The 23379-nt window shown below is 40.1% G+C and overlaps 1 protein-coding gene across 2 annotated transcripts in view; it reads right to left on the reverse strand.

Annotated features, from left to right (window-relative positions):
- Positions 1–23379, reverse strand: part of epha5 (EPH receptor A5) — a 54108-nt gene that overhangs the window by 19003 nt on the left and 11726 nt on the right. For both annotated transcript variants that reach the window (XM_026297268.1, XM_033325473.1), the window contains 7 exons: positions 22457–23177; positions 9208–9363; positions 8682–9020; positions 2292–2416; positions 1284–1373; positions 1025–1094; positions 732–834 (listed from right to left, as the gene is read on the reverse strand). In XM_026297268.1, the coding sequence (XP_026153053.1) occupies positions 732–834; positions 1025–1094; positions 1284–1373; positions 2292–2416; positions 8682–9020; positions 9208–9363; positions 22457–23177 (1604 nt within the window). The remainder of the gene's footprint in view (positions 1–731; positions 835–1024; positions 1095–1283; positions 1374–2291; positions 2417–8681; positions 9021–9207; positions 9364–22456; positions 23178–23379) is intronic.

Genomic DNA, 23379 nt, shown 5'->3' on the forward strand with positions numbered 1-23379 from the left:
CCTATTACAGAACTGCAGCCTCAAGCCATCCCATAATGCTTCTAAACAACACAGAAACATTTAGGTCAGAAAAGCGATTTGACGTTTGTAATTCCTGCAAGTCACTAATAATTATATAAGGTTGAAGGCATGTCCTCTGGCTAAGCTAACATAAGCTGATACATTATATACAGGTATGTGCAACACTCATGTGCTATACAGAAATGATAATTACTATATTTAGAAAGATACAAATATAAAACCTCAGTTTCTCATTCTAGCCACTCTTCCCCTTCAGAATTTCATTGCTTCCTAAATAAATTATGTTGTAATAACATATCTTTGTGAAATTTTGTTTGTCCTTCATCCGTTGAAGCAAGCAGTAAAATTCACATCATTATCTATTAACATACCCCAAAGAGTACGAGAGGGCGAGGGATGCTACTACAAATTCTCACAATTTCCTCCATAATTTCACATTGCACAATCAATAATAAAGAAATTCACTCATGTTGTATGTGCTCGGCCAGTTCGTTTTGACTAAATATTGATATTTTACTTTGGATTGAATGCTTTGGCAGAGCAGTTGGTAGCATTTGGTGTAACGCTTCACATTATGCACCTGCTTTTTAACTGGATAAAGAAGTGCGTGGGCTAGAGTTTATGCTTATGCGTGCACGCAATACTTAGTAAAAATATACATGCCTTCTTGGTTGTGTTTGTGTATCTTTAGGGGTATTTTTATGTCTTACCGTCCGCTGAGCAGGAACCCAGTGACTACTGCCAGCAGGACCAGAGCCAACGTGATGGCCACCGCTACTATTGAAGCTTGAGCACGCTCGCTGGTAGCGGTTACTGCCAAAGGACAGGGATAAATAAAGAGTTAGATGCAAACACAGAGCATCCATGCACACGCACACACACACAAAAACACGGCTGGCATCTGTTGTTGACGCAAGCTCCAAAAGCAGGTGGGAACTAGACACAAGTTGCTCGCTCGCTCTCTCGCTCTCTCTCTCTATCTCTCTCTCTCAGGTGTACTCACAGTAAGGGCTGGTCTGGAATTCAAATCGTCTGCTAAATGCACCATAGCCTGCTGATGTCCTGGCTCGTACCTGTAATGCACCATATCCATATATATATATATATATATAACATCATACACTGTAAATACCTCACCTTATATTGTTTTATGCATAGTGTGTATTCATATACCACACATTGAATGAACAACTTAATAGTGTGTATATATATATATATATATATCTCAGAATAAACAATCATTTTTTTTATTTGCTTCTGACCTGGAAGATGTAGACTGAAGAGGGCTTCAGGCCTTCCACCACCATCTCTGTCTCCTTGGACTTTATTATAGTGTAACTGGAATCCTGTTCCTGTAGTGGGAGAAAGAGAAGGAGGTTTACTATCTATAGCTCTTTGTATCTTTGATTACATTAAATATGTAGCTAGAATAATCACTCTATCAGGTTTTGTATATATACACATATTCTTGCCTGCGTCTGTGTGAGCTTGCAGCATGTTTTCCAATTCTACTGCATATACAAAGCTACCTGTAGTACCATATGTGTGTGAGGTTGAATATTTGCAAGCATGTGTGTGCAAAGATCAGTTTCCCTAACTGTAACCACATCAGGTTTAAACACAGATAAATGCCCCCTCCATTAGTCAGGAGCCATTAGCTAACCGCTGACCACAAACCCTGCTCAGCTCTCCTGTATACCTTTATTCTGACCTTCCCAGAAAAAAAAAAAAAAAAAAACAGACATCAGAAAGTGAGAAAAGAGGAAGGGCACAGGAACAATGATCTGAATACAAGGATTAAATTGCTGTCACTACCCAAGTCTTACCTAAAAAAGATTAAGCACTCATTTTGAAGTAGAAGTTTATTCTGTAAATTTACTTGAGTAAAAAAAAAACAAAAAAAAAACTTCAGGCATATTGAATATATATTTATCAGTATCTCTCAGGGCCAATTTCAGAGATTTATCTAAAACACATTAAATATATGAAGCCAAAGGCTGGAACAGAGTGAAAATCCAACATGCTAGGGGCTGCTTTAGCATTATCAATATTCCAAATGTATAAAACTAAGACTAGGTGTATGTGATAATGGATTTAGCATAATGCACTCATCTTTGTATAAAACTATATTAACCTACATTTGGGTGATCATGACATTCCAAGTTACAATTAAGAATACCAAAAGACCAAACATAATCTTTATAATCCAAACCTGCAAAAAATATTTGTAGCTGTGTAAAATGCTGTTTGTTAAAAAAAAATTTTTTTACCTTTTCAAAATACTTGATCTCATACTCCAAGATGATTCCATTAGGGCGATCAGGCTCTGCCCAAGAAAGGGCGATGCTGCTCTTCCCTGTATGATCTTTTCTCACCACACTCACTGGAGAGGGTGCTGTGCATGCACACGTGCGCACACACACACACACACACACACACACACACACACAGCGTTTAAAGACAAAGTGCAACTTCTAGAACAGTGAAATCATTTCAGAGTTGGGCATCATCACCATGTACATCACCAGTCAAACATCTGGACACATCATCTCTTTTAGTTCAGTGGGTAAGTGTGTCCAAACATTTGTCTGGTGGTGAATGAGACAATCCTTTTGATGACATCTCATCCTTTGATGTTCACATGTATGTTGTGAAATATTAAACTGAGAATGACACGAATAAAATCACAAAATTCGAAAAATGATTTTAAAGATTGTGGTGAGAAGAGGTGGATTCTTTAATATACTAATACTGCTTTCATGTCATATTTGTAATGCTAGGAATAGGAAAATAATACACCGTTTTTTTTCAGTCATATTTCCATCCAAAATTTGGAAACTGGGTTTGTTAGTGACTAAAATTTGGCACAGACCATTGAGCTTCAATTCAGTTCAGCCTAAACCAGGGAGATTATTTTTGGTTCCAAAGAAGCTCTGCTTCAGTCTGGCAAAGAGGTGCACCTGTGCCTAATTAAACCAACCATTTTGTATCTCGCTACTGAGTACGTGCTGGCACAGTAGCCCACAGTGTCAACTGTGACTTTACACATCTGGCTTTGAGCATTTATAGAGCACCCAATTTAGCAGCCTGCAAAGAATACAACACAGGCTGTAAAAGTTTTCTAACTGCAGTGGAAGAAGGACTAAGAAAAAAGATTTTTTTTAAAAACCCACTAAAACTACATATAGGTATTGTCACCTACATGTTAAAATCAAGATATATGGACAGTATTTTTGAAATTGATTCTGTAATCTCTGAAGTCAAATGAGCTCAGCTGTGTGAGTTGGTATCAATCATGAAACCGTCCTGTTGTAACCCGAACTGTTGGCTCATCTCTCAAAGGGACAGTTTGAGAGTCTCTGACACATAAAGAGCTTTTAACCAGGCAAAATGCTCCCTCAGGCCACATCCTGATAGTGTGTGCGTGAGTGTCTGTGTGTGTGTGTAAGGTTTCACTGCAAATGCTAAACACCGTTTAGGTTTCAATCACATCAGCAGAACTCCACAGGGAATAAATCATTGCTACAAACACAGTAACTGTATCCTGAGTGCATGGTTGCACAGAAGTGTTATCTTCAACATCTTAAAAGCCTGAAACCAGAGACCAAATCACCCGCACACTCAATGCTTCGATGGTATAAAGGATTAATGCGTAACAATACACCAAAATCTAAGTTTAAATCCTCCAAAAATGGATGCAGTTTTCCTTGCTATATTTAATCAAAAGTTCTGAATAGAGCCTGTCATATGGAAGTTTACAGATTAAAGCGCTCTGGTGCAAACTTGTTTTTTTTGGGTTAAAGAAATACACTTGTTTGACTGTCCACATAATAAATACATGAAAACCTCTACTAAGGCTGCAGTCAACATGTTTAGTCCATAGATTGTTCTAATTAATTGTTTAGTCAACAAAATATCAGAATAATGTGAAAGAAAACACAAATCCCAATTTCCTATAGCCAAGCTGATCAAAAATCTGCGAATCTGCATTTTTGACAAGCTCGAGGCAGCAACTGTTCAGGAGCTTTTCTTGCTAAATGGCCTAAATGATGAATTATTTATTAAAATAGTTACATTTTCTATCTTTGGAAATCTATTTTGACTCTCCTCTTTCCTGTATGTTTCCCACAGAAGTGAAATCAGTGCCTATGGAGCACATCTCAAAAACAATAAATATGGATTACAGACTTGTCCAATCATGAAATCATTTCTGATTGTTCCTTCTCAGCCTCAACCCTCCCTTTCACCAAACACCGCAGATGCACTATGCCCATACTGTGTTGGATAACACACAAAGTAGCAGTTTAGTCAGCAGAAGCACCTTTCTGAACAATGTGACACCTTTTGGTGGCACGACTCAGCCACTGAGACTACACAAACAAGTCTTTGAAAATCTGACAGATCTGAGGAACGCCCATGCTGGGAGAGAATGGGAGGTGGTGGAAGAGAGTGAGGGGGTGCTAAAGCAGGCAGCGGGGATGGAAGACAAGTGGGTGCGCTGACACAAATGACAAAAAAAAAAAAAAAAAAAAAAAAAGTGAGAGATGAAATATTAGAGGGAGCCACTGAGTGGGGGACATGGTGAAAGAGAGTAGACAGGGCCCCAGCAACACTTTGATTTTAGCTACAGGGAAGAATCACACTTTCTGGTTTAAACACTTTCACTGCGTGCTGCACCTCCTGAGCACCTACAGTACTGTACGGCAGAGTGCTAATGAACATAAACTCCTGATGGGTTTAGGTCTGGGAGACCATTTTCTGCTTTCTCCATCATTCTGTCGCTGCTGGAAAACTTTTTCATGAACAGAGAGGTCAGAAAAGGTTGCAAAAGCTATTCGCTGGACGAGTGCAGCCCTCCAGTGAAACAACTCTGGCCTCAGATAAGAGCAACATTATCACAGTGCAGAACATAAGCTCCTAAGACCGCTATCTCTTCAAACCATCACCAAAAATCAATGCAGACCTTCAACTATCTGGTTTACTATCCTTTAACTACCCTCAGAGAATGACAGAAAGAGAGGCAGAATGAAAAAGAGATGGGAGACACAGAGAGCTGCCTTTATTAGGGTTGTAAAGCCCCAAAGCTGCACCCATTTCTTGTGTTTGCAACTTACACTCCCACTTAGTTCCTAGCTGTTCTATTTCATGTCACTCCATACATCTGCAACAGTCATTCGGTAGCCCAGAACTGATCCATCACGTACTGCATTCCTATCAGTTAAAAGACGCACGTATCAGTCCCTCAGGAAAACAACAGAACACTAAAAGCACAGGGCACATTCTCGGCCTAGGGATTAAGGCACTGACAATGAAATACAATGTCCCAAGTTCATGTTTGGTCAGGGCCATTTCTTGGCAGGCCTGTACTGCTGCCTGACATAAAGAGTCTCAATGTCAATATGTAAGAAATCAGCTAACCCAAGCATGAAACCATGTTCTGCCCACCTTCATGTGTCCCATGGCCGGTTCCATCTTACATATATCTCTGTTCCCTCATCCTCTCTGCTCTGATCTACAAACTGCCTCATCTATCTTCTTTAACCATCCAGCAACCCCACTTCCCTTACACATAAACTCTGCCTAGAACAAAAGTATCACAGGTGGCCAGAGCCCCATACCGTGCACTTACTTTCACCACTCACGAGTTAATGGCTCATGATTCATTTGATTAACAGCCAACAACATCAAAAATATATGAGAGCATTTGGTATACATTTATCACACAGGCCACTGTGAACAGCATAAAAAAAAAAAAAGTCTAATAACCACAAATAAACACGCACCAGAGCTGAACCACAGCAGCTCATTTAATACATGATCATCAAGCTTATCAGCTGACAAAAGCCTAAACGCCCTGTGAAGGTTTATCGTTAATAACCGTTTAGATTTCAAAGCCTTTATTAATGAAGGCTTCACAGGCTTGTGCAGAATGAATGATACACTTATTATCAAGCCTTCGCAATATTATATAACAGCCATGAATAAACACCTGCAATGTACTGTAGATGCTTGGAAACGGTTGTAGGTTGCATGAATGGTTCAGTGGTATGACTAGTAATTTATTTGACTCTGATTAGTGTTTTCTAGTTTTAAACTATGTATTAGTGTGAAAGGCAACATAAAAGCACTGCAAACTACATGACTTGCCTTTTTAAAATATGAAGTTGTACCAGACCTCTGAGTGTTTTTGAATGTGTGCAAACAGTTTCCCTTCACCTTCAAATTGTCACTCTTTGCTTTTTGCCTCATTGCCCCATTTCTCTCCCTTTATTACCCTTTTCTTTACAGCTTGGTGCAGCCTCACCTTTCTTTTTTTTTTAAATCACAATCTCTGGATCATCTCTCTTCCACACTTTATCCTCTCTACCTCTATCCTGTTGTTCAGTCCTTCTTGCCTCCTTCCCACATGCATTTCTCCTCTCCTCCACTCGAGCACCAACACTTTATTATTCAGTAGGGCTTCACAGGGGCACTGTGAAATCACCTATTTCACGGATCCGTTATCGAGTGTGACACTTCCCACACATCAAACGGCAGATCCTCTGACTCCCTCTTTCCATCTCCATCTGTCTGTCACCTCTTCTCTCTGTACATTTGTTTTTGTACCTGTTTTTACCTATTTAACCTCACAAGCCAACGTACAGTCACACAAACCCACATTTTTATAATGCTGATCAAGGTCCCCAGTGGGTAATTACTACTGTGATACAAAGGCAAGGGCAGATCAGAGCACCTTAAACTGCTCGTTACAATTATTGCTTCGAGATTATTGTTGAAATGATTATCCTGATTAGTTTGGACACAAAGACCTCCAGTGGTTGAAGTCCTAATCTTGGTGCAGCAGCATGTACTGTGTGTTCACACCGACAGCATTGTTCGGTGTGGTTAAAGGTGCAGCACAACCTCTTGCAATGTGTGTATCATGCTGTTCTGAAGCCGGTGAAGGTAAAACGATTTGCATAACTCCTCCAGTACTTTGTGTTTATTTTACTGGGAATATTTTTGCACTGAACTGATGCATTGTCTTCAATTCTTTTTTTTAGAAGCATGGTTCATATGAACCCATATTTAGTAAGACATTCAATGCAGGACCAAAAACTTCTGATGAGGCTGATTCCTAAACAGTCATTTAACAGTCATCAAAATTTCAACATGGATATATATATATATCTACTATATTATTTATCTAATTAGTGTCTTTCATTATCTATTTCTTGATTTCTGTGCACTCGCTGCATTTCCAAAGCAAAATAAAAACACAACCCAGCATAGCCTTTACCACTCCCATGCCAGAGAGCAGCACTTTTTAGCTGTCTGTGACTCTGCCAGCCATGTGTAATCTAACATAATCCCTAATCTCCAGTCGGTCCAGTTAGCTACCTTTAATCCAGCTACAACTCCAATAAACTGAATGTGAGTTTTGTAGTCTGGTGTAATCCACTCAGTCTGCTGACATCTCTGGTGACAAGACAGTTAGAGGACTGTGAGTACTCTCAACTGTCAGACAACCATCTGCCTCTCTAGCACTGTCTGTCTCCCTTTCTCCTACACAACCTGTACCCATCCTATTACTACTATTACTACTACTACTACTACTACTACTGCTACTTGACTGCCAATGAACCATCTGTTCAACAAAACAGAACAAACGCGCTTCAAAACTGTTTTTTTTTTCCTCTAGCCTTTCCTTCAGATGGAAACCTTAGGGAGGAGAGAATTAATCTCATATTTTTCTTTCATTACCGTGTGCTACCCATTTCATTACAGGCAAATAAAATAAAGTACATAAGCACATAGCTCCTGTAAACATAAAAAGGGGTTCCCAAAGAAGATATGAATTCTAATCTCCATTTAAAGGGAAGCTAACAAAGCATCCAACATTTATAGCTATGGGAAGTAGTGGGGCTCTTACAATGTCCAATATTAGAGCGGTCTTTAATGTTTGGCCACTGTGCCGCTCACTTGAGCGTTTAATGCCTTGCTCAAGCACACTTTTGTCATTCCGAGCACATATTTTTAAAGCTGCTCTGGGATTAATAAGATATTCTCAGTAGCACGAACAAAAACTTATTACCAGCCGAAGTTTTTCCACTCATAGCTGATAAAAAAAAAAAAAAAAAAAGTACTTCCCAGCCTAAAATTAACATGTAAATTCACGTCATCACCCTGATTCATCTTTGTTGATAGGCCTGCAAGATAACATCTGCTACCATACAAAACAGCCGTTACACAAACAGCCTGAAAATCAAGAGCTTTCATTATGGCACAGATTCCTGCAAATCTTGTTGATGAAATGTACTACCTAATTGAGAGAGACCAAGCTGCTTTTTCAATGACATATCTGGATGCAAGCGCAAAAACAAAAACAAAAAAACAAAAAAAAAAAGGCTTGCCACTGAGCAACTGTTCCCTCATTCACTGCAGGGATGGTGCACAAGCGTGAATTAATATGGCGACAGATTTGTTGGACAAATACTGTGATAATTTGATCATCTGGTGTCTTTGTTATCAAACCCAGATATTTGTGTCGGGAAGCCGGTGCGCAGGTTGGTCTGTGGTAGTTTTTAAAAAGGAGGGAAGTAATGTACAAATGGTGAGTTTGAATACCAGAGGAAGAAACAACATGCACAGACACTTGTGACTGGTATGGCTCAACATACCTGCTTGATTGGTTGTCACATTAAGTGACACATACTGCTTCACGTGGTCTTTGGCCAGCTCTGACACGCCGTTCACAGCCTCCAGCAGGAAGCTGTAATTGGTGTGTGACTGCAGGTCGGCCACCATCACCGAGGTGTTGGACAGGCCCATGCGACGTGGTAGAAACCGTACATTGGGGCCGCATTCCTCCACGCCTCTTCCATCTGGAAAGACCCGTCTGCATAGGATGTTGTAACGTACGTCCTTCCTGCCTCCTGTCTCCATGGGAACGGACCACTCCAGGAAGACGCTGGTCTCATTGACGTTAGAGATGGCGTTACGTGGTGCAGAAGGAGGGCCTGAAATAGATAAAAGAATAAATACATCTACCATCTTACCACACACACAAATAAAACAACAGCTTAGGTGCCTTTAGTTAGTGTGGTGACTTTTAAAATACAACATCCAGCAGAAAAAGTAAACTGGCAAAAGTTGAGAACATGAGCAGCAAAATCAGAAATACACAAATATAAATGTTATCCTCACGTGTGCAAGCCATATTGGGAGGGTCAGAGTCAATCTTATAGTATGCATCTTCACAGCTGCAAGTGGTGGCTCCCATCTGCCTGGCCGCACTGTGGGGTGGACATTTACTGCAGGCCACAGACTCCAGCAGCGAGCGGTAAAACCCCACTTTGCAGACTGAAATGGGGGGGGTGATTAGAGTGAATGGACACATAACACATAGGAAAGAGAAGGGGGTCATGGGGAGAGAGGTTAAAAAAAAAGGGGGGGAGAAAAAAAAAAAAAGCAGGACAACATGGTTAGTTCCCTTAAATAAAAAAAAGGAGGTCAGCAACACAGAACAATTTCCCTGGGTGGTTTTGGTTGTTTTTGAGATTCCTCATCAGAGAGACCAGCAGAGTTTGGAAAAAAAAAAAAAAAAAAAGTCACCTAGTTTCTGTTGTCACATTTGTATTTTATGTTTTATGTTTCTTTTGAAGTTGGATTTCTTCTTAGCCCTTGAGGGATTATTTCTTCTATCCAGCATGTGCAGCCCTGAGCTCTTTATGTTTTATTGTCTTTACTGAATAAATGCTTACTTTTTTCCCTTTTTTAGGGTTCCCCACCTTTGATTGCCATTTTTCAGTTCAATGAGTTGTAACCAGTACCTAATTAAGAGCTTGCACTTGCATCTGCTGCACAATATTAGACCCACCCTAACCCCATATGTGCAAAGTGCACAAACAAATAAAACAACCAGTGACAGACAATTTCTCTTCCTCCCACACTCAGACGGCTGATCTGAGCGATGCAGGTAGGCAGGAGGGTGACACAATCAGAATGTTAACAACAATGCATCAACAACCTCTGTCACCATGGCAGCACCCCGAAGCCAACCAGCCTCCGACTTATCTCAGTATCACTTCCTGATTTTGATGAAATACAGATTGACACATGCAAGAGAGGATGGAATAGGGATACTGATAAGCATGGTTCCACATATTGTGCCCACAAATGTTGCAGAGTAAATGACAAATCTCTGTTTTCTCTGAGCTGAGGAGAGAAGAACAGAGGTGAGGATTCAAAAGGCAGATTACTCATTCGCGTTTGTCCTCTAAGGGCTTTAAGGTTAGGAGCTGCTGTTTTCACCGTTTCTTAACATGGCTGTTGTGAGGCACCACCACTGTGATTAAAAGCTACATAATTAAACCTCAGCTCTGAGGACAGGGGAATAAAATACTGGAATGTACAAAATATAAGATGGGAAAATGAAACAGTGGGAAGAGCAAAATGGAGAAAGAAAGCAAACTTTACGAGGGTGACAGGAAGAAAGAGAGGGGACAAAGGAGGAGTGGAGGGGACAATTTGTGTGTGTGTGTGTGTGTGTGTGTGTGTGTGTGTGTGAGTGAGAGAGAGAGAGAGAGAGAGAGAGAGAGATGTGTGCTCTGGGCATTAGGCGACGGTGGCTCTGATTCACCTTGATGGAACCTTGGTCTGTTGTCATGGAACATTACGGCTGAAAAATTTTCCCTCTGCCCTGGATCTCTGTGTCTCACCTCTGCATCACACGCACACACACAGGCACACAAAGCCTTTCATAAAATGTTGGATGCCACACATACCCTAATTATGAGTTAAGGCTCGAGACGTTGCTTTTGAGGCACTCATGTTGCTGGCCTAGTTTTGGCTGAGCAGATAGTAATACATCTGATCACATAATTCATGCTCAACAGAGCACAGACAACTAATGTATGCCTTAGGGTTTATTTTATTCGGATTTGAAAAGATGTATTTTTTCAGATAATTTGTTTGCTTTCTGATTTATTAATAAATAAGAAATGCTGTATCGATGGTTACTTTCTTATTACATGTATGTTTTTTTTTACAGAATTTTATTAAACTGATTTTGCTCTATTGCAGCCTGTCATGAGGTCCTACTACCTCATCACCCTCGATGTGGGTGCAGCATTCAGGGCAGTAGGACACACCTGATCCTTTGTCTATTTCAGCCTTTCGCCACACACACAGTTATGGTTGCATACAGATTTATTGCCATAGTCTGATGTCTAGCTCTCATTGACTTCACCCTCCCAAACAACCATGGCCAAATCAATAAAAAAGAGGATGTCAGCTCTTTTCACATATAGGAAAAAAACACAGGCACACAAGCCCAGAGTGAATTAGAGTGGAGAAGAGCAGAAACGAAGAAGCTAGAAAAAGTAGCGTAGAATGTAAAAAAGTGAATGATTATTTTCTTTTTTTTTTTTTTTTTAAATTCATTTTTATTTTTATTTTTGGTGCTGAGCGCTCACCGCCTGGTGTGTTTGTGTTGCACTCCCCAAAGATCACCTGTCAATCAAACAGTATGGTGTGGGCACAGTGTGCTACCGTGATGGCTTGGATTTCCTGCTGATCAAGTTTTGAGTTTGTGTAGATTTTTTCGTCTTTATTTGTTTGTTGGCCACAGTCACTGCCAGCTGTCACTGCAGAGGATGACTACTTTTTATTTATTCCACATACAGTGGGAACATACAATATATCAGATATTCATGCGATCCAAGATTTTACTTGGGAAGAATCTTAGTGCAATAGTTGCATTTAGAATATATGTAAAATAAATATATATATATATATATATAGAAGTTAAAATGAGAGAGAGAGAGAGAGAGAGAGAGAGAGAGAGAGAGAGATTTGCTGATGACATGGTGTCAGAGATTAGATGAAATGTTCTAATTAAATTAAAATAATGCCGGGATCGGTCTCTCCTCTGCAAGTTGCAAACATTTGCAATTAAAATGTGCAATTTCCTGTAGAAAACAAAATCCACTGCATGCCACTTCAATGAAAGTCAATTTCATTAGACTAATAAACACCGACCGAGTGGATGTTAAGGTATTTAATATCATTAATTTTGGCTCCTTTCCATTTGGGGTAACTAGATTATCCACATGAACAGCAAACACAGCACTTGTATGGAAATTAATGCATGTCTTGCTAAACATGATATATGACACTCCCATTTTGTCATTTAAAAAAAAAGTCTTTTAGCTATATTTTCTGCTGTAGTGAGTGCAGCTCAATGGAGAGTTTTGTTTTTCCCTGACAATTTGTATAATATGCCTTTAGTTTTGTTGAAGACTAAACCATGTACATAACGTTGGCCAAGTATAACCTCTTGGTGGATAATTGGGTTCCAATTTTGACTGATAAAAAAAAGAAGTATATATGTTTTTTTTAGGTTTTTGATAAAATATGAAAGCAATTAAAATCAGCTGTATTTTAGTCTGGCCTCTTCATTTAATTTAAAACATGTCATTTGTCTTGTTAGATGTTTTACACTAAACTATCACCAGATTCAGGAACAGACAGGCAATTAGTGCCATGAATCAGGTGCTTAACTTTAATTTTCTATAAGGGACACGCCCACTCTGAAATACAACTTCATACCTGATTACACACAGAGTCATGTGCACACTTCCTGTGGTGAGATTAGTTATGGTCATGCCTGCTGACTGAAATGGCTCATTTCTCATTGTGAATGCAACCTGAATAGATGACATTGGTGGAATTAGTGTGTGTGTGTGTGTGTGTGTGAGATGCCGTTGGGCAAGCTGTCTTTCTGATGCCATGCAGCACTTAATGCACAGTACAAAGGGTAATAGGTAATTAATATGCACTACACAATAATGTGCCTGTGTGTGTGTCTGTGTGTGTGAGAGAGTGAGAGTGAGAGAGGGAGAAAGAGGTTAATATGTAATTAATATGCATCACACATTGGCATCCCAGGCAATTAAGGATCCAGTGGTGTCCTGCTTCTTAACGAGTGTCCTTTTTAATTGGAAACATTTCACTGTAAACATGTTGATTTATGTGACTGGCTGTCATTCGGTGGGATTAGAGATAGTAAGCGATTAAGGCGGAAGGGGGGTAACATCCTAAAAAGGGGGCAGTGGCTTATAAAACAAAACAGAAGGAAAAGTTAAGGACCATGAACTGTGTGTTAACAGAACACTGCATGTAAATATACCGTGTTTCTGTGGATATAAATGCAGTATGGATCCAAATATCCCCCACACCTATTGATATAGGTTGATAAAATAAGGATGAATTCACTGAGATCCCTTAAGAAAGAAAAGGATTCATGACTACGGCCAGTACCAGCTGGTTAGTTGGCCAACTGATGTGTGAACTGTGCTGTAAGACGCAAAAGGGTCTGCAGTGATGGAAAATAACTTGAAAGCCTTTACTTAAACAACAGTAGCAATACCACAAAGTAAAATTATTCCACTGCATTTAAGGAGCATTTTCATATTAAAGCTGCTCATACTGAAGCTGAAATGATATTACGTCAGTAATTCATTATATTATGAGTGTGTCATAGATTGTGTAGGGGAAATTTTCCTCTGCAGCGTAAGTGTAACTATAATTGTTCAATAAACGTGCTGTAAATTTAGACATTTATTGGAGTAGAATTAAAAAGCAGCATAAAATGGGCATATCCAAGAAATATACAGTTAAGTATGCCCAGACTACACTTGTGGGTGGCACGGCTGTGCTGTGGTTAGCAGTGTCACCTCACAGCAAGAAGGTTCCAGGTTCAAATCCAAATTTGAACTCGAATTCGAGCTTGCATGCTCTCCCCGTGTCTGTGTGCGTTTTCCTTAGATCCTCTGGCTTCCTCCGTCAGTCCAAAGAAATGCAGATTGGGGTCAAGCTAATTGGTGGCTAAATTGCTTGTAGGTGTGAATGTGAGCGTCAGTGTTTGTCTGTCTCTATGTGTCACCCTTGTGACGGACAGTCGATCTCTCCAGGGTGTACCCTTCTGCTCACACACTAAGTGTGCCAAATAAATGGTAGATGATGGTTGGACGGACAGACTATACTTACTGTAGTTACAGTCCACCACCGAATGTTAAAGTGTGCAATCAGACAAAATATCAAAAAGCCAAATGGCAATGTTTCAATTTTTCCTGTTCTCCAACCACTTGCTTGCTCTTCCAACTCCACACAGATTCTGGGGGATTGACATAAAAGTAAACTTTGACAGAAGAGAAACAAAAAAAAGGCTGAGTCTGAATTTAAATACAATGCCTTTGTTGTTAACAGATACTATTGTGAACTAATAAACCAGCCAAGGAAACACTGTAAATATCCTGTTCCTGTATTTGTCCCACAGCGAGCTACTGGCCTACGGAATATAAACACACCATGTGTGTGAGCCTATTTGTATGTGTGTTTCAGGGTTTTATACCTTTACGCATTAATACTGTATTACTGTGTTTGTGCCTCGGCATGTGTGCATGCATATGTGCCGATGCAAACTCATATTTGTGTATGCCTGTGTGTGAACACAAACAAAGCACCATAATAATATACAATCAAGTCAATGGGGCTTTCCTGCCTGCTGGATGACAGAGGTGGTCATTGTTCAGCAGCCATTTATTCTCACAATCAGTCCACAAGCAGAAACCAAGAGGTCAAGAAGGTTATGATAGCTCTCCAACATAAACCAATTTACTGAGCCAGTGAAAGTCTAGTGGGGGAGATTAAATTTGAGCCATGCGTCAAAGTGATAAATCTAGGGATCAGGTTATGCTGACCAGACTTATAGTAAAATAATTCATGTACGACAACATCCGTAACAGCAACTACATATTGTTACTATTTCAGCTTTTATCTGTCTCTCACTCTCTCTCACTCTCAAAAAGCAACAGAACAACAACTGTGAGCCCAAATGTGCGATAGAACAACTGTGGACCTAAATCGTGTGTACTGGGTGTTAGTGGTATTACAATAGTCCTGAGACATGTGAAATTGGAAAAAAGGTGGTGGGGAAACATGTAACGCAAGGACCAAAATACTGAATTATTTTGACCCTTTTAAATATAAAGTATGCAATTTCTGTATGCACATTCATGTGTGTCTAAATCTAATCCTAATGCATTTCAGCTTCACCATCACTGTTTTACAGAGAATGTACAAGAAAAAGAAAAGCAACAAAACATTATGTAATCGTTATAAAACTGCACCTGTTCTGTAAACTGTATCATTTGGAAAACTAACAAATCACCTGACCTGTAAGTGTGTGTATTGGCCAATCTAACCGGATCTACAGGCCAGTGGTGACTGGGCCATTGGAGATGAGCAGGCTTTCACAGAATGAAGGCAGGTCTGCTGAATGAAGCATTTTATGAATATTTCAGCAACTGCAGGAATGTGTGTTTGTGTCTGTGCTTTTACACTTGTATATCTGTGAGGACACTGTCGTTGGCCTAAATGGGTGTGTGAGGGTTTAGCCTTGGTTTTAGGGGTAAACCGTTTGCCTTTTTAGGTTAAGGCAAACGGTGTATGACATTTAGTTTTATTTATTATGGCTGGGGTTAAGGGTCTAGGCAACGTGCTATGTGAATTAGGGTCTTAGAAAAATGTGTGTGCACATGAGCAGGGGGAAGGGTAAAAAAAGAGGTTGCACTTCTGGGAAAGTCAGTTTACCCAACAAGCACTCAGGAAGCACTTTAGTTGTCATGACAGCATAAAGACGTCGAGATGATGGGGCGATGGAGAGGGGGTGGGGTGAAAGATGGTAGAAAGAGAGATGCAGGGAGGAGAGTAGAGTGTGGTGAACGAAGCATGTAGTAGTTCCCGATTGAACAAGATCTAAAAAGATGAATAGCAGCTGTTTTTGTGACAAATTCAGTCGGTTCATATTTCAGCAGATGCTAGAATCAGAAAGGCTACCTGGCAGCGGCAGATTGCTATCATCCACAATGCTTATATATCTTTTGAGCAATGCGGAGAAAGAACATCCATATTTTATCCCTATTCGCTTTAAAGATAACTGAAAGTGAAGTTATAAGGAAAATTTTAAAAAATAAGTTATTAAATACTCAAATGTTACAGATTAGATTGTGCAGGAATAATGTTTGTTACTAACTACTTTTGACACTTATTACTTTCGCTACAAGGCTACTTGAATTTACTTTTACATAGAATTTAATTTATAAAGCCTAGCTCATCACGTCTCCTACCCAGCGCAAACACGCCACCACGCCAGAAATCAAAGTCCTCATAACTCAAATATTTGGCAACTGGTAAAAATACAACAATGCAGCAGTGATGACTTGGGTCTGTCACAATCATCCATCAGCAGAGTGATGATGCAAACAATTACAGCACTCTCTCAGAACCTCATATCATGTCACAGTTCATTTCGTTTCCACAAGACATTCACACCTTGCAGGCTCACAAAAAGGCACATATGAGCTTCCCCAGTGTTGTTGGAGTAACTGATGGATCACACATCCAAATTATTGCACTGTCAGAAAATGAAGAGGTTTATGTAAATAGAAAGAGGAACCACTGCATCAACGTTCAAGTTGTTTTCATTGCAGACTATAAACAGCAAGACCATATTTCCCCAGGTACTTTAAAATAGATTAGGCATGTGAGTGTGAATATGGTAAAACATACAAAAATAGGCCTCTTTTTTCAAAATAAAAGCTCATAATATGTCAAACAGGTGTGTTTTCTTTCTGACAACGAAGTTGTCTTCAAAAGAAATGCATCATATGCAACAATAAAGTTAGCCCCTGCTATAGTTTCTTTAGGTTTGGTTTAGTTTTTAATATGTTACTAGAAGATGTCTTAAATCTAAGGTATTATATTGTGAACCTGTGAGAAATGGGCAAAATATTTGTCATGGCACCAACATACAAATGAACTAAGCTGAAATAATTGAATAAATACCCAAGTCAAGGTGGGATTGGGACCAACATCTGGGTAATAATATTAAATTGTCAAATGCTGTCAGGATCATGTGTGTTTCTCTGTGTTGTGACTGTAATACCCACATCATCAACCACAAGCCTCACTCTGAAAGTGCGAGCCGCTTGTTTGCTATCCCATAATCCCCCAGGGGGACAACGCAAAAATCTTCCTCACATTACTACAACAGTGAGACAATTTCTGACGGCAGCAGCACCAGGTTGACCAGATTGAGTTTGACATATGCTGCAGTGACGTCTGACAGGCAGGCAAACACAGAGAAACATCAGGGGAGGCCCGGCACTGGAATAAGTATCAAAGGAAATCCAGCTGTACCGATGACACACATAGATGACACTTGCTGAACAAAACGCTCTGCGTTTTTTTTTATTTTTTATTATTCTATCAGTGAGCGACAGTTCTATCATTTGGTTGCGTTTTTTTAATTGACAATATCAGCAGTCACCCATATTCTCTGCTGTCATCATTTTCTTCTGCTTTCCTCCACCCAACTTCCCCTCTTCATTTTCTGCCTTCACTGCTCATCTTTTACCGCCTTTATTTGTCACATGAACTCAGTGCAGTCTGAATTCAAACGTCACAATGTGGGCAATCCCAGGATTCAATTCAGCTTTTATTTCATCTGCCCAAAATGGCGTTCAGTCCTTATCCCATCATTCAAACATTCTGGGCAGCCCTCACTCCATTATTCCAACACTGAATCCATTATTGCAGCACTGTCATTTAACTCTTTTACTATCATTACATTTCACTCCGCTGATATGCCATTATTCCAACATTCAACAAACTCTTTTTCCAGCCAAGATTCTATTCAGACTTTAATCTATCATTTCAACTATTCATTTAGCCCTTGTTCCATTACAGAAACATAATTTTATCCCTAAATCCTATCACTCAAACAATCATTTCAGCCCATACTTCAATATTAGAACATTTCCGTTCCACTTAGCTTTTCTGTCACTGTGTCTGTTAACAAGAATATGAATATCCTAGCTGTGAATAAGCTTCTGGAGTATTTGGTTGATGTGTTTGAACATGTAAACACAAAATCCAGGTTCCAGAAACCAGATTTATAATCTGAGTATGTTTGGCATAGTATACCATGTAAACTCCTTATACAGTACAACATGGAAATATGATGAGGTGCTGTCATGACAGCCAGACTACAAGCTGGGGTCATCCTAAACTGCAGAGAGAACCCAGTTGGCACAAAATGGCAAATGACAAATTATATATTTATATATATATATAGTTATTGTTATAAGTTGATATAACCAATCATATCAACTAATCATATTCTAAACATGACAACCCATTCAGCTCTTCCATGAATCTCAAAGTATGCCAGTCAATAAACTCATATTCCTTTCAGTACTCATTTAGCCTCAAGATTGGGGCTGAACTCAAACTATACCCCCCACCCAATCATCTATCTCTTTACCCATCTGCGCACTTCTATCCTCACTTATCCTTCCTCTATCGCTATCACCCTTGAAACAACACTCATTCATCTCTCTGTCTCTCTGCCCTCACACCCTGTGGTGTGAAATCTTCAATTTATCCTGTGTCTCCTTGTTTTGCCATCACTTCGCATCTCAGTAGAATTTATCCGTCCATCCATCCATCCCTCCATCCAATGAATGTTGTGTGTTTGTGTGTGTGTGTGTGTGTGTGTGTGTGTGTGTGTGTGTGTGTGTGTGTGTGTGTGTGTGTGTGCGCGCAGTGGGATAACTGATGAAGAAAGATGGACAGATCTTCAAAGTGGGGGAAGGACAGTTAAGTGGAGTGAGAGGCTCTGGCAAAAGTGTAAAAGAGGAGAGTGCTGACATAAATGGCAGCAATAAAGAACAGAGACAGAGACAATGACTGATAGGCCGTCATGAAAGGATAAAATAACAGGAAAGGAAAAAAAGGAAAGAGATGCAAACTGGAGAATGGGGAAACTGAGGTAATGACAAAGAAAGAGAGAGAGCAAAAGATTGAGACAGTAGGAAATAAGTAAAAATGTGAGAATGAGACAGAACAGCAGAAAGACAGGAAGACAAAGAGGAGGAGAAAGAGCCGCCTGTAACGAGTTGTGTCCTACATTCACAAAGGCTGTGTTAAATCATGCTCTACCAGGCAGCACACAACCGGTGAGGATCGACACAGATTTACACACATTTTCTCCCACACACTGAATTATACTTTGTCCTGCAGCCCATTGATTTAAAGTCTACAGTAAGACAATAGTGCTTAAAGCATTCAATACAAAGGCTGAACAGGCTATCAAATCTTCATAGGTATCAGTGGTACAAACAGCTCTACCATATTTAAAAACAACCTGGCATTCACACATAGGGTAAAATACACATAATGGGAAAAAAAATTTAAACCACTAGACGCAGTGCACGTTCTCCAGTTCAGCTTGGCAGATGTTCAGATCTTCCACACGTGAAAGGCAACCAGAAACCATCCTAACAAATAAAACATTGATTCCTCACAGTATGGAGTTCAGGCACATTTCAGCATCTTAAAAACCGAACAGAACACTTGAAACAGCAACTGAAACACCCTTTGCTACAACAGTGAACACATGTGGTTATAAAGCTGAGAGGGAGAGACACTCCCATGTTTCTCTCTGAAGACAGTTTCTAAGACAGTCAGTTTAACAGTTTCATCTGCATAAGAAACTGTCTGGGGGAAAAAAAAAAAACCCAACATCCTGCAGCTTCAATAATAGCAAAAAGTATGTTCTACTGTTTTATTTACTTCATTTAGTCATAGATCATAATAGTAAAAACATATTTTTGACGTAAGCACTATTTGTATTTTTATTCTAAAATATCATGATCATTTTCCTACAATGAAAAACACACCAAAACTACTTCAAATTAAACATTCTACAACCCTAAAACTCTGTTCAGCTGCAAAAAAAATAAAAGCCTGATGTGTACTTGTCAGCTTCTTCCAATATACTTTACTGTGGCAAGGCCAGCTTTATTACAGCAAAGCCAAAATATAACCCTTATCCTCACACCCCTTCACGCACAGGGGGTATGTGGCTTTGGGCTGTCTCTTTTTAAGAAGAGTCAACACCAGAAAAGGCTTTTATTTTATTATTCACGTCTCATGAAACAAAAATACAGTTTTAATCTCTGCTGCTGTCAACACCAGCTCAGAGCAGCTAGAAACCACTTCTCAGTTACACGCTTAGCAAGTCTTTTTGTCTATGGGAATGGGGAAACACATTTCAAATTAACTACTTTATTTGGACTTCTAAACCCTGGTAAGTTACAGTTTTTCAGTGCAGTGTCCTCTATTTTCTTAGAAATTAAGGAGTGGAAAAAGGGTTTCCTGCTGGTGTTGATTTTAGCCTCAGTTTTAATATAAACATATTTGCTTAAGCACAGAATGCACAGTCAACAGTATTTTGTCTACCATAAACATCTGCATGAAAAACAAGTACAACTAAAGCTAAGAAAGATGAGCACATTACCAGTAATGTGCAATCTTGCACAGGATGCATATATGGCACAGTAAGCCATAAGACTGCACTCGGTTTGGATTAAACTACTGTACATACAAAGTACGTCTAAATATTCTCCAATAGACTTTAAATGGTCATACCAGAGTAGTCAAAAGACAGGAGTCCATAAAGAAAAATAATAACTATGCCATATCACAACTGCAATCTCATGCGTGGTAATAATAGTATTATTCAGATGATCATTATTCTATGTTTAGTGTGGTACCATGACATTCAGTACATAATTCATAAAAGATTTTCCTTTTCTAAACTGCACAAATTTTGTGGATTTTTTTTTTTTTTTTTTTTTTTAAACTTGTGAATACATATGTGTTGTTACATTAGCACTGATACACATGGCACAGAATACGCTTGAGTATAACTGCTGAACGCCAGAATGAATTTTTGGCCTTCTCAGCAGTAGATCTGTAGTCTGAAGACTGCATAGCCTGTGGCAGAATGACTCCAGGCAGGCCAGTGGCCCACTGACAGCTATTTCCTAATGATCTCCACACAGAGACTCCATGTCTGATAAAGTAAAGCTAGACATAGTTTACTAACTGATTTTAATGAACTCATCAGAGAGACACCAGTTCTAGATGTTCACGAAGCACTGTGCATGGAATTCAAAGGAAAATCGAATGCATGAATTGCTCACTGAGACCCTGGTTCCCATGCAGACCTGTAACCACCCTCCTCTTATATCTTATCCAATTTCTGATTTATGCAATCATACATGCCAGCACAGGAGCAACAGAGTATGTGTAATATTAGTACATATATCAGGACTAGCTGGATAACTAGGTAAACACCAACAGACCTGGTCTTAGTACACCTGAAACTGCAGTGGACAAGGGATTATTTTATGCACTGGGAGAGATTTGTATAGTTCAGCTTTATTATACTACACGCACGCACGCACGCACGCGCGCGCGCACGCACACACACACACACACACACACACACACACACACACACACACACACACACACACACACACACACACACACACACACACACACACACACACACACACACACACACACACACACACACACACACACACACACACACACACAAAAAACATCCATCCATCCATTTTTTTTTTTACCAACTTATATATGTATTTAGGATCACAGGGATCCGCTGGAGCCTACCCCAGCTCTCTTTGGGTGAAAGGCAGGGGTACACCCTGGACAGATCACCAGTCCATCACAGGGCTCACAGTCTACATACAAAGCAAAAGGTTAGCTCATCCCTTGAGACTGACACTTGATCGCTTCACTGTGTGAAGAGATGAAACACCCAAGCTACTTAAAAAATATTACACATTTCAATTTTCTCTACCACATGACTTCATGCCACTGCAATATCTATTTCTCTGTATTTTTTTCTGAAATTTCACCATGACAGTGAGAGCTGCTCTTGGCTGCACGGGTAGTGTCTGGTGTGCAGGTCTGAAAACAGGCTAATTTTAAGACAGCACAAAGGGAGATTGGAGAGGAGTGAAGGAGAGAAAAATAGAGAGGCTCTGAGTGCCCGTGGAAATGGCAGTTAAGGTCGGTGGTGGGAATGTTTGGGCACAAGTCGGAGCACAACAGCGGCTGTATGAGAGCAGCAAAGTGCTGCAGGGCTCAGGGGAACACCCTGCATTAAGCTTGGAAACACACACACACACACACACACACACACACACACACACACACACACACACACACACTAGGAAAGACTCTTAGTCAAAGAATAAACAGATCCATCCACACATTCAAGCACACAATACTAAAAACAAACATGAGCATGGATATATAAATAAACACACAAAATGAAGAGAGCTAAACAAAAGTAACACACACAGAAACGTGCACTCAAAAAATGTGAATACTGGACCATAAAAAACTAAAAAAAAATGGAAGTGCTTGGCCTTTTAGTTTGACAAATGACTTCAATATTCAATAGATGTTGCTGTTGCAATACTTCACACATACATTCCCCTCTCACCTTGGCAGGATCCATTGATTTCCTCAAAACCTGGCTGGCACACACACTTCCCTATAGGCACCAGCCATTCTCCCTCTGCACTGCAATGCATCCTGGGAGGCTCATATAAAGGCAGGGAGTTATTGACGCAGCGGCCCACCACCTCTACCAGCTGCGAGGCCTCGGAACCCGGGATGGTGTCAGGGAACTCGGCGAGACTCTTCACTAGAAAGGGGCAGCGTTTGTAGAAAACACGCACTGACACTAAAGCAATGCAAGCCCCCAAATCCTGAAACGCAAGGTAGAACCCCTTCCGGGTCAAAGGACCTAAATCTCGGACTTCAGTGTTGAGCTTCATCACACGATCCCCCAGGTCCAGCTCGGTGAAGCTCTCATCAGCTGCTATAGTGTCAATTTTGATATATCTGCTCTCCTTCATCACCCTATCTTCTTCTTCGGTCATCCCTGTTCCATCTCTCATCTCTCCATCCTCAATTTCCTCCTCGTCCCCATCCGTTTCATAGTAATACATATTAAATGTCTCCTTGCAGGTCCCGACCCCCCCTGGGAGGCTGTTGCAGTCTCTCAGGGTGAACTTGAGCTCGATGAAGACCCGCTGGGCACCCTCGGTCAGGATCCAATTGGTGTGGAGCCAGTTGTTCTGGTTCTGCTCCATGACCCGGCACACCTGGTAGGTATGGATGGGGGCGTAGTCCTCGTCTACTTCCCCAATCTCTTCCCACTGAAGGAGAGAAAGGAAAGAAATTGAGAGAGAATCCAAAATATAGATCCTTTAGCAAAAAAAGTATGAAAATATTCCTTTGAAAGTCATGGAAAATATATAAAAGTAAAAACAGTTTTTCTTTAATCAAATGACCACATGTAAAATAACCGTGTTGGTATCATTACACCTTTAAATGTTCTGTTCTTCCTGGAGTGTTGAA

Source organism: Mastacembelus armatus, chromosome 12, assembly GCF_900324485.2.
Source record: "Mastacembelus armatus chromosome 12, fMasArm1.2, whole genome shotgun sequence".
Lineage (NCBI taxonomy): Eukaryota > Metazoa > Chordata > Actinopteri > Synbranchiformes > Mastacembelidae > Mastacembelus > Mastacembelus armatus.